Source organism: Oncorhynchus keta, chromosome 4 (genome assembly GCF_023373465.1).
Source record: "Oncorhynchus keta strain PuntledgeMale-10-30-2019 chromosome 4, Oket_V2, whole genome shotgun sequence".
Taxonomy (NCBI): Eukaryota; Metazoa; Chordata; class Actinopteri; order Salmoniformes; family Salmonidae; genus Oncorhynchus; species Oncorhynchus keta.
The window spans coordinates 22198984-22212069 of NC_068424.1; the positions used below are offsets into that span (position 1 = coordinate 22198984).

Here is a 13086-nt window from a genome sequence, read left to right on the forward strand (position 1 = left end):
CTACTAGAAAAAGTCTTATGGTTTTAAAAATATTTGAAGACAATTATGTTGAAGGCCCTTGAAAAATAATATCAACATGTATATTTAGTTTTGCAGAAATGATGTGCCTTCTGTAAGAAGTCTCATCTTGTTATTCTACTACCAAAAACACACATTTAAATGTATTTTTCTTTTTATTTCTCTCCCTAATGAGGGTCAGATTATGAAAATTCACGTAATTAACAAGTAAATGTAAACCTACCAATTAATTACTAGTTACTGATAACAATTTTGTTTATGTTGGCTTGGGAAAGAGGGAAGTAAGAATTTATATACTATGTAGTTCTATACGTTTTTATGACATGCAAACCTGCTGTAAAATGAATAAGAGTTCTGGCCAAATTAGGAGAGGAGGTCACAATTATTTCTTGTTTGCCAGTATATATGGGGATGATTTCTGTACTTTGAAAGTTACATATCTTAAAAACTTGGATTGTTGACAAGCAAAACATTTTCGAACCATGTCAACAATGGACTAATGAAATAAATACAAAAATATAATTTTGGGAGGAGTTTTCCTTTAAGAGCTAATGGTGGTTATTGGAGATGGATTCTGAGGGATTGGGACAGGGGAGCTGGGAGGGCATCAGACAATTCCCTGAAGTACACTACATGACTGCTCGTCAAACAAAGCATGAGCTGGCGAACACCCAGAGAAAATTATTTAGTGTAGAGGTTCTGACTAACAGTGAATAAACTGTAAGCTAAAAAAATCCAGAGTCGCACACCTGCTCGTCGAACACCTCATTCCAAAATCATGGGCATTATTTTGCAGTTGGTCCCCCTTTGCCGCCACCCCACATACCCAGTCCACCTGGCCATGCTGCTGCTCCAGTTTCAACTGTTCTGCCTTACTATTATTCGACCATGCTGGTCATTTATGAACATTTGAACATCTTGGCCATGTTCTGTTATAATCTCCACCCGGCACAGCCAGAAGAGGAGTGGCCACCCCACATAGCCTGGTTCCTCTCTAGGTTTCTTCCTAGGTTTTGGCCTTTCTAGGGAGTTTTTCCTAGCCACCGTACTTCTACACCTGCATTGCAGGTGCAGGGCGACAAATACATTTTAAAACATTTTTTTTCTTATAATTAAAATTCCTCAAGCATACAATTATTTTACACCATTTTAAAGATACAATTCTCATTAATCCAGCAACAGTGTCGGATTTCTAAAAAGGCTTTACAGCAAAAGCACCACAAACGATTATCTTATGTCACCACCAAGTCACAGAAAAACCCAGCCATTTTTCCAGCCAAAGAGAGGAGTCACAAAAAGCAGAAATATAGATAAAATGAATCACTAACCTTTGATGATCTTCATCAGATGACACTCATAGGACTTCATGTTACATAATACATGTATGTTTGATAAAGTGTATATTTATATCCCAAAATCTCATTGTACATTGGCGTGTTATGTTCAGTAGTTCCAAAACATGCAGTGATTTTGAAGAGCCACATCAATTTATATAAATACTCATAATAAACATTGATAAAAGATACAACTATTATACATGGAACTTTAGATAAACATCTATTTAATGCAACCGCTGTGTCAGATTTTAAAAAAACTTTACGGAAAAAGCATACCATGCAATAATCTGATTACGGCGCTCAGAGACCAAACAAGCCAAAAAGATATCCACCATATTGTCAGAAATAGTTAGAAAGACTTTCAAGAAAGTCAGAAATAACATTATAAATATTCACTTACCTTTGATGATCTTCATCAGAATGCACTCCTAGGAATCCCAGTTCGACAATAAATGTTTGATTTGTTCGATAAAGTTCATAATTTATGTCCAAATAGCTCGTTTTGTTAGGGCGTTTGGTAAATTTTAAAAAACACGTGCAAGTCCAGCCGAAAGGTCAGACGAAAAGTCAAAAAAGTTATATTACAGGTCGTAGAATCATGTCAAACAAAGTATAGAATCATGTCAAACAAAGTATAGAATCAATCAAATGCTGATGCTCCAGATACTCAACTAGTCTAAAGAAGGCCAGTTTTATTGCTTCTTTAAATCAGCACAACAGTTTTCAGCTGTGCTAACATAATTGCAAAAGGATTTTCTCATGATCAATTAACCTTTTTAAAATGTTAAACTGGATTAGCTAACACAATGTGCCATTGGAACACAGGAGTGTTGGTTGCTGATAAATGGGCCTTTGTACGCCTTGTAGATATTCCATAAAAAATCTGCCGTTTCCAGCTCCAATTGTTCATGTTGTAAATGACTTTGTCTACACTGTATTTCTGATCAATTTGATGTAATTTATATGGACAAAACATACTTCACTTACTGTAGTAAGAAACAGAAACATAACAGAAAGATATTTTTCATATCAAAGCTGACACCACAATCTTTCTTCGAATCTTAATTCAGAATAGATATTTAACATTATCTTTGAAAACATGGTCACAAACTAAGAGAGATTTGACTGTCATTCTGTTACTAAACTTAGCATCTGCACTGTTCCTCAAGTGTGTTTTAGTCCAATAATGTGGCAATTGTTAAAAGAAGACTTCTGCATATGGATGTATGGTTTGTTAAACTTAGCAATCAAATATTTTGTTTGGCATACATTTTAAAGTGAAACAAGTTCATCTCAACATCACTCTGTCACCGTGGAATTTCCCTACGTTGAAATGGGAAGTGTTTCACAGAAAAGCTACCATCGACAACTGACACGTTTGTTGAAGTATAGGACATACAGTTTAAGTTGGAAGTTTACATAAACTGAGTTTAAATGTATTTGGCTAAGGTGTTTCACAATTCCTGACATTTAATCCTAGTTAAAATTCCCTGTCTTAGGTCAGTTAGGATCACCACTTTATTTTAAGAATGTGAAATGTCAGAATAATAGGAGAGAGAATGATTTATTTCAGCTTTTATTTCTTTCAGAAGTTTACATATACTCAATTAGTATTTGGTAGCATTGCCTTTAAATTGTTTAACTTGGGTCAAACGTTTTGGGTAGCCTTCCACAAGCTTCCCACAATAGGTTGGGCGAATTTTGGCCCATTCCTCCTGACAGAGCTGGTGTAACTGAGGCAGGTTTGTAGGTCTCCTTGCTCGCACACGCTTTTTCAGTTCTGCCCACAAATGTTCAATAGGATTGAGGTCAAGGCGTTGTGATGGCCACTCCAATACCTTGACTTTGTTGTCCTTAAGCCATTTTGCCACAACTTTGGAAGTATGCTTGGGGTCATTATCCATTTGGAAGACCCATTTGCGACTAAGCTGTAACTTCCTGACTGATGTCTTGAGATGTTGCTTTAATACAGTGCCTTGCGAAAGTATTCGGCCCCCTTGAACTTTGCGACATTTCAGGCTTCAAACATAAAGATATAAAACTGTATTTTTTTGTGAAGAATCAACAACAAGTGGGACACAATCATGAAGTGGAACGACATTTATTGGATATTTCAAACTTTTTTAACAAATCAAAAACTGAAAGATTGACGTGCAAAATTATTCAGCCCCCTTAAGTTAATACTTTGTAGCGCCACATTTTGCTGCGATTACAGCTGTAAGTCGCTTGGGGTATGTCTCTATCAGTTTTGCACATCGAGAGACTGAAATCTTTTCCCATTCCTCCTTGCAAAACAGCTCGAGCTCAGTGAGGTTGGATGGAGAGCATTTGTGAACAGCAGTTTTCAGTTCTTTCCACAGATTCTCGATTGGATTCAGGTCTGGACTTTGACTTGGCCATTCTAACACCTGGATATGTTTATTTTTGAACCATTCCATTGTAGATTTTGCTTTATGTTTTGGATCATTGTCTTGTTGGAAGACAAATCTCCGTCCCAGTCTCAGGTCTTTTGCAGACTCCATCAGGTTTTCTTCCAGAATGGTCCTGTATTTGGCTCCATCCATCTTCCCATCAATTTTAACCATCTTCCCTGTCCCTTCTGAAGAAAAGCAGGCCCAAACCATGATGCTGCCACCACCATGTTTGACAGTGGGGATGATGTGTTCAGGGTGATGAGCTGTGTTGCTTTTACGCCAAACATAACGTTTTGCATTGTTGCCAAAAAGTTCAATTTTGGTTTCATCTGACCAGAGCACCTTCTTCCACATGTTTGGTGTGCATTTATACGGAGACTTGATTACACACAGGTGGATTGTATTTATCATCATTAGTCATTTAGGTCAACATTGGATCATTCAGAGATCCTCACTGAACTTCTGGAGAGAGTTTGCTGCACTGAAAGTAAAGGGGCTGAATAATTTTGCACGCCCAATTTTTCAGTTTTTGATTTGTTAAAAAAGTTTGAAATATCCAATAAATGTCGTTCAACTTCATGATTGTGTCCCACTTGTTGTTGATTCTTCACAAAAAAATACAGTTTTATATCTTTATGTTTGAAGCCTGAAATGTGGCAAAAGGCCGCAAAGTTCAAGGGGGCCGAATACTTTCGCAAGGCACTGTATATCCACATAATTTTCTATCCTCATGATAACATCTATTTTGTGAAGTGCACCAGTCCAGCCTGCAGCAAAGCACACCCACAACATGATGCTGCCACCCCCGTGCTTCACGGTTGGGATGGTGTTCTTCGGCTTGCAAGCATCCCCTTTTTTCCTCCAAACATAACGATGGTCATTATGGCCAAACAGTTCTATTTTTGTTTCATCAGACCAGAGGCCATTTCTCCAAAAAGTATGATCTTTGTCCCCATGTGCAGTTGCAAATCGTAGTCTGGCTATTTTATGGCGGTTTTGGAGCAGGTGCTTCTTCCTTGCTGAGCTGGATATAGATACTTTTGTACCCGTTTCCTCTAGCATCTTCACAAGGTCCTTTGCTGTTGTTCTGGGATTGATTTGCACTTTTCGCACCAAAGTACGTTCATCTCTAAGAGACAGAACGCATCTCCTTCCTGAGCGGTATGACGGCTGCGTGATCCCATGGTGTTTATACTTCCGTACTGTTGTTTGTACAGATGAACGTGGTACCTTCAGGCGTTTGGAAATTGCTCCCATGGGGGTCTACAACTGTTTTCGGAGGTCTTGGCTGATTTCTTTTGATTTTCCCATTTTGTCAAGCAAAGAGGCACTGAGTTTGAAGGTAGGCCTTGAAATACATCCACACCTCCAATTGACTCAAATGATGTCAATTAGCCTATCAGAAGCTTCTAAAGCCATGACACCATGTTCTGAAATTTTCCACGCTGTTTAAAGGCACAGTCAACTTAGTGTATGTAAACTTCTGACCCACTGGCATTTTGATACAGTGAATTAAGTGAAATAATCTGTCTGTAAACAAATTGTTGGAAAAATTACTTGTGTCTTGTACAAAGTAGATGTCCTTACTGACTTGTCCTAACTGACTTTCCAAAACTATAGTTGGTTAACAAGAAATGTGTGGAGTGGTTGAAAAACAAGTTTTAATGAGTCCAACCTAAGTGTATGTAAACTTCCGACTTCAACTGTAAATAGATTGGCGCCAGGATGGCTTTTCGATTAAAGAGTTTATTGACAAAGTCAGTCATTGAATGTGCATAACCCAAAAATAGGAAAGTCATCCAAAAAGCTAAATACAGTCATCTAAACGTTATCCAAATACAGTCATCCAAAACCAGAACACAGTCGTTCAAAAGGCCAAAACAGTCATCCCCCCCCAAAAGTCATCAAAACACCAAAAATAGCCACCCAATATGGATGTCCACAGATGTCAGGTGTGTGTGTGTGTGTGTGTGTGTGTGTGTGTGTGTGTGTGTGTGTGTGTGTGTGTGTGTGTGTGTGTGTGTGTGTGTGTGTGTGTGTGAGAAAACAGCTCTGAAGTCCCAATAGCACACCCTGCAGCCATCAATACCACTAATTATCACAAAGGCGGTTGAGAGCGGAGAGCTTGTCTTTCACCGGCTACAATAGGCACATTCATAGGGAGACACCCGAGTACCAGAGGTTACCATTGTGTGTCACACACAACTCTATGGGAATAAGCTTTGAAAGTAATCCTGCCGGTGACCCAAATGCCCCTACCCACGTGCCGGTGCTGAAACGAACGTCAGCACACACATCAAAAAGGTACACAGACCTACACACACAAACATCTCCAGCCTTTAGCATGTGGGAATTATGTTACCTGGAAGTGAGACACACACAATCTCAGTGTATAGCAGCACACTCCTCTGTTTTATCTGATCCAATGAGTAAAATTATTTTTTACCACTTTTCTATTTTATCACATCATCAGTCGTGGTGGTATGACCAGCTGTGTCCTGTACAATAAATAGCCTTTGATTTACGTGGCCAACAATCGTTACCTTCTGTGCCACTTCAGACAGTGTTAGATAGGGAGATTAATTTGAGACTATAAATCAAATGGTTCATGAAGTGGGCTAATAAAGCAGTCAAGAGTGAAAACTGAGCTCTCCTAAAAATAGACGAACCCCCTCCCAAAAGCACTGGCTTCAGTGGACTGGATGAAATACAACTATAACAGCTATAGCAGTGAGTGTCAATGATGTTTTGATGAATTGTCCTGGTGTAATATGGCAAACTTGATTCCAGACAGTCTTCTGTTCTTAGACAGACTCTGCTTGCTTAAAAGTTATTTCTCAAATCTTGAGATGAATAGTAATCCAATTTGAATGGCATGACTATAATGGCATGATGATAATGGCATAGGAGTGGTTGTATACAAAACCGGGACAATTATTTTTTATTATTCACTACATTTTATCCATAGAATGGTCCTTTGAAGGTTTGTTGACATTTGCATCTAAAAGCCTAAATACTGAATCAAAGTTGGCATATTTATGACATGTTGGCCTTTCTAAGACTCCATAATGTTTCATTTGTAGGTGCTACATCTCTCGCTCTCTCAAAAGTATGTGGACACCCGCTGGTTGAAAATCTTATACCAAGATCATTAATATGGAGTTGGTCCCCACTTTGCTGCTATAACAGCCTCCCCTCTTCTGCGAAGGCTTTCCACTAGATGTTGGAACATTGCTGCGGGGACTTGCTTCCAATCAGCCACAAGATATTTAGTGAGGTCGGGCACAGATGTTGTGCGATTTGGACTGGCTCGCAGTCAGCGTTCCAATTAATCCCAAAGGTGTTCGATGGGGTTGAGGTCAGGGCTCTGTGCAGACCAGTCAAGGTCTTCCACACCAATCTCGACAAACCATTTCTGTATGGACCTCGCTTTGTGCACGGGGGCATTGTCATGCTGTAACAGGAAAGGGCCTTCCCTAAACTGTTGCCACAAAATTGGAAGCACAGAATCGTCTAGAATGTGATTGTATGCTGGAACTAAGGGGCCGAGCCCAAACCATGAAAAACAGCCATTATTCCTCCTCCACCAAACTTTACAGTTGACACTTTGCATTGGGTCAGGTAGCGTTCTCCTGGCATCCTCCAGACCCAGATTCGTTAGTCGGACTGCCAGTTGGTGAAGTGTGATTCATCACTCCAGAGAACACATCTCCATTGCTCCAGAGTTCTATGTCAGGGAGCTTTACACCATTCCAGCCGACGCTTGGCATTGCGCATGGTGATCTTAGCCTTGTGTGCGGCTGCTCGGCCATGAAAAGCCATAGAAATAGCCAAATCCATTCATTTGAAATTGTGTCCACATACTTGTGTGTGTGTGTATATGTATGTATGTATGTATGTATGTATGTATGTATGTATGTATGTATGTATGTATGTATGCATGTACAATTTTAAAATAAAATATTTTTTCATTAATTCTTGAAAAAAAAAAATATATATATATAGAGAACATAATATACGTAACATAATATACTCTACAGCCATGTAAAAGTTCCAGAGTGGGATATTTGCTAGTTTTAAAATGATGACCCATTTTATACAGAGAAATTGGCACAATAGGCTATGTAACCCATCACAGCCCACTTTTTACTTGTATCATGCCACATTTAGCAAATCACCAACAGAGGGCGAACATTTTGAATCTATTTTCCCATTCACTCTGTTGGTAATGTGTACAAATTGGATCAAAACTTTAAAAAGTAGCAGAGATACTTATTTTTTTGTCCTGGTTTCATACAGAATCACTCATAAGTTTGCGGACGACACAACAGTGGTAGGCTTGATTACCAACAACGACGAGGCGGCCTACAGGGAGGAGGTGAGGGCCCTCGGAGTGTGGTGTCAGGAAAATAACCTCACACTCAACGTCAACAAAACTAAGGAGATGATTGTGGACTTCAGGAAACAGCAGAGGGAACACCCCCCTATCCATATCGATGGAACAGTAGTGGAGAGGTTAGTAAGTTTTAAGTTCCTCTGCATACACATCACAGACAAACTGAATTGGTCCACCCACACAGACAGCATCGTGAAGAAGGCGCAGCAGCGCTTCTTCAACCTCAGGAGGCTGAAGAAATTTGGCTTGTCACCAAAAGCACTCACAAACTTCTACAGATGCACAATCGAGAGCATCCTATCGGGCTGTATCACCGCCTGGTACGGCAACTGCTCCGCCCACAACCGTAAGGCTCTCCAGAGGGTAGTGAGGTCTGCACAACGCATCACCGGGGGCAAACTACCTGCCCTCCAGGACACCTACACCACCCGATGTCACAGGAAGGCCATTAAGATCATCAAGGTCAACAACCACCCGAGCCACTGCCTGTTCACCCCGCTATCGTCCAGAAGGCGAGGTCAGTACAGGTGCATCAAAGCTGGGACCGAGAGACTGAAAAACAGCTTCTATCTCAAGGCCATCAGGCTGTTAAACAGCCACCACTAACTTTGAGTGGCTGCTGCCAACACACTGACTCAACTCCAGCCACTTTAATAATGGGAATTGATGTAAAATGTATCACTAGCCACTTTAAACAATGCTACTTAATATAATGTTTACATACCCTACATTATTTATCTCATATGTATACTGTATTCTATATCATCTACTGCATCTTTATGTAATACATGTATCACTAGCCACTTTAAACTATGCAACTTTGTTTACATACTCATCTCATATGTATATACTGTACTTGATACTACTTGATATCTACTGCAGCTTGCCTATGCCGCTCTGTACCATCACTCATTCATATATCTTTATGTACATATTCTTTATCCCTTTACACTTATGTGTATAAGGTAGTAGTTTTGGAATTGTTAGCTAGATTACTCGTTGGTTATTACTGCATTGTCGGAACTAGAAGCACAAGCATTTCGCTACACTCGCATTAACATCTGCTAACCATGTGTATGTGACAAATACAATTTGATTTGATTTGATTTGATAATGACTAATGGTTGTCGTAAAAAATAATTCCTCTGATAGTTGCATTACATACAGTATGCAGTACATACAGTAGATACATACAAAATGAACATAAGAGATTGCCTAGTGTCTGTTCTGATACAGTTGTATAAACAGCAGAGAGACAAAGAACCACCATGCCCTTAATATGTATCTAACCTTGTACTGGTAGCCAAAGCATAGTTCCATGTGAAAACAGGTAGCAGTTTTTGTCTTATCAACACACAACCGCCATCAGATATGATCACCCCAAAATATTTTGACAATATCCGCCATAATACCCACAGAAAAACAGATAATCTTTCACACCAAAAAAGCAAGACCGATTTGACAAATCTAAGGACCTCAAAATATCTAAGGGTAAACACCAAATGTGTCTCGGATAATGTAAATATTTTCAGACCTAATGGATGTGGGTGCGCCAACTTTTTGTCATGCCACACAAGACGAGGCTGGCTCCTTTATCGGTGCCTGACCCTGGGTAGCTCGGGGCTGACATCACTATCATCACCCCCCGATGACACACAGGCACACATGCGCACGCACACTGGGGACAAGTGGCCAAACAAAGCAAGCATCTGGGCAAACTGGCCATGCTGGGAGATTAGATGTTCTTGAGTTGTTCAGGTGGGGCAGCAAATGGAACATACTGTCAGCACAGACATCGTGTATTGTACCCACCACCGTACAAGTCAACAGCTCTCACACAGATCCTTGGAAATAGAGTGAATTCTAAAGAAAGTGTTCAAATAACAGAACATCTAGTCAATGATGTGCGCGAGTTCATTTTCCTGGCTCATGGTCTGATTTAGGTTCAATAAAATGTATATAAGTACAAGTAATATTTAATCTTCCGGTCTAATATTTACACACACACACACACAGTTTATGTAATTAATTCATAGTTAGAATGGGGAAAGAGCCAGAGAGACCATGAAAGTTGTCTGAAGACTACATTTACAGTACAGTGGTTACTTTCCAACTCCAAACACCATAACAGACACAGAGCAGTCCATCAATAAATATTCCAGTTCAATGCCAAATGAATGTAGCTCTGCCAATGACGTAAAATACAGCCAACTTTAACATACACACAGCTAGGTTAAGTCAGTTTGCAGTCCAAACAATCCACGGTCGTATTCATTAGGCAACAAACAGAAGAAAATGGATTGAAACAGGGAGGGACTCCTGAACTCGTTCATAAGAAACGCTGATTTTTTTGTGCCCTAATTAGTAAGCTGCTCCACAGCAATCATAAACTATTGGCGTGTTAAATCCACCACTGAAACCTGAACAATTTGCTATTCCTTTTCTTTATGTGTGTCTATGAAAATGGCTAGTTGTAATGATTTAATACACATAATTACGGTTGTTATGTTCAATGGTCGTACTCAGACATAAGCACTTTTAAATGCCACCTTGTGCTCTGTGGGCCGACTGCCAAGTGCATGTCTGCAAAGTGAGTGTCTTGTCGGACTGACCTGAAAGTGAGGTATACTTCCCCCCCTTCCATCTAAACAATGTTGTCAGTCTCCTTTGATTAAATATTCAGGATACATAATTATACAGGGTTTTTTAATGGTATGTTGTACAGCCTTCCTTTTTTGTAAAGTTATTGAATTGCAGACTATGTAGATGGAAGTTTCAACAATTAGTCAAGTCTCTAAATACCCCCGAGGCACCAAATCAAGGGAAGGACGGAACAGTTTTAGATATCCTGCTGTTCAAATAGTTGATTTGAGGTCAGGTAACCATACCCAAACCCTGGCCTATACCCATCAGAACCTACAATGTCAAACTGACTTCAAAAATCAGTGCCAGCAAGTAACATCATCCTGCATGTGTCTTCTTATTGCATCTAATAGAGTGTCTTCTTATTGCATCCAATAGAGTGTCTTCTTATTGCATCCAATAGAGTGTCTTCTTATTGCATCCAATAGTGTCTTCTTATTGCATCCAATAGTGTCTTCTTATTGCATCCAATAGAGTCTTCTTATTGCATCCAATAGAGTGTCTTCTTATTGCATCCAATAGTGTCTTCTTATTGCATCCAATAGTGTGTCTTCTTATCGCATCCAATAGAGTCTTCTTATTGCATCCAATAGTGTCTTCTTATTGCATCCAATAGAGTGTCTTCTTATTGCATCCAATAGTGTCTTCTTATTGCATCCAATAGAGTCTTCTTATTGCATCCAATAGAGTGTCTTCTTATTGCATCCAATAGTGTCTTCTTATTGCATCCAATAGTGTGTCTTCTTATCGCATCCAATAGAGTCTTCTTATTGCATCCAATAGTGTCTTCTTATTGCATCCAATAGAGTGTCTTCTTATTGCATCAAATAGAGTGGCTTCTTATTGCATCAAATAGAGTGTCTTCTTATTGCATCAAATAGAGTGTCTTCTTATTAGCACATGTTTGTTTGATACCCTTGAAAAGCACTTCAGGTCCTGAGGGTGTCAGAACTATGCCCGAGATGTTACAATCCCATATATATATATGGTGGTTGTGTACAGAAACAAGACATTGCAGTAGAAACCAATGCAACAATTCCATAAATGCATTAACATCTTTAAAGCTTTTTGGATAGATCTAGGCTAGGCTAGGCTACTCATCATCACTGCAAGTAGAGAGGCAGTAAACTGACTGCAGAGACCCAATTTTTTTCCCACGCTCACAGAGCACCTTACCCAGTCCTATTTGTTTAAAAGCTACATCAAAGAATATGGATACTAACACCATGGTAGTTGTTAAACAGCTCATATACATCTAGTTAATTTCTCCTGTAGTTTTTTTTTCAACAACAAAGATTAGGTGGCGTGCCAGTTACCTGCAAGGAGAGTGTCTTGGAGACAGCGGAGTCGCACAGCCCTCATCCACCAAATGTATCCTGGACGGTGCGTATGAATGGTAAGCTGTTAAAATCACACTGCCCGTGTCTATGATTTCCATCGCTGACTGTCAAAGTGTCATACCAAAGTAGGCGCCTGGCTATTGTAACCGGCGGGGTTTAGTGTACTTCGCATTGGGCACTCGCTACGCTACTCTTTACAGAAAATAAATAAAGCGATCCACCGCTGCCACTCTCTCGCCAGATCACGGTGAAATCCGACACCACTGGGTCGAGCGTATGGCGCTATCATGCCGCACAGCCAATCAGCTTATTTGCATAAAACGTTTCGCTTCCATATGTAAATGAGATAAGCCTATGGGCAAATGTCAACATTAGTACACGTGTTTATTTTAGCTCGTGTTTCAACTTCTTGTGTATTGTTCTAGTTACTTTCCATATAGCTGAATAAATATATATTTCATTAAGTGACAGGATTTGAAAGGTCAGTGGAGATTTTGTATGCCCCCGGGTATCTTTCTGACCCCTTTTCATAAATGTTTTACATGTGCAGTTGCTTTGTTGACATTCAGTCAGTTGAGAGATTATAGAACCACCACCTCATCTGTCATTGTGCTGCTATGGTCTCCCCTGAGTTCACATAGTGGGAAAGGTATGTACCATCCCATACAAGTTTAATAAATGGTGTGATGACAGAAGAGAGGTCCACGTGGGGTGTTTCCCCCTTATTCAGCAAGCTCTCACACTAGTTACCTGATAGGTAGTGACTCTCCTTATGCCAATGGTATTGAACCAATAGCCTAACAAATGAACAACTCTTGAAGAACACAAATACAAAGAGTTTTGATTGGTTTTATTAAGACATCCTCTATATCAAATTTCGGCCAAATCGACCAGCCTGCCCAAGCCGCCTGCACTCTAGACCCCCACCAGACTAGTCA

General features: G+C 39.9%; 1 protein-coding gene across 2 annotated transcripts in view; it reads right to left on the reverse strand.

The window, feature by feature from the left end:
* Positions 1-12401, reverse strand: part of LOC118370858 (rho GTPase-activating protein 18-like) — a 44212-nt gene extending 31811 nt beyond the window's left edge. The window contains exon 1 of one of the 2 annotated variants that reach the window (XM_035756052.2): positions 12125-12401. In XM_035756052.2, the coding sequence (XP_035611945.1) occupies positions 12125-12246 (122 nt within the window). In that variant the 5' untranslated portion in view covers positions 12247-12401. Of the gene's footprint in view, positions 1-9455; positions 9775-12124 lie in introns of those variants that run through there. The other variant, XM_035756086.2, reaches the window with a different exon arrangement.
* Between the last annotated feature and the right edge of the window lie 685 nt (positions 12402-13086).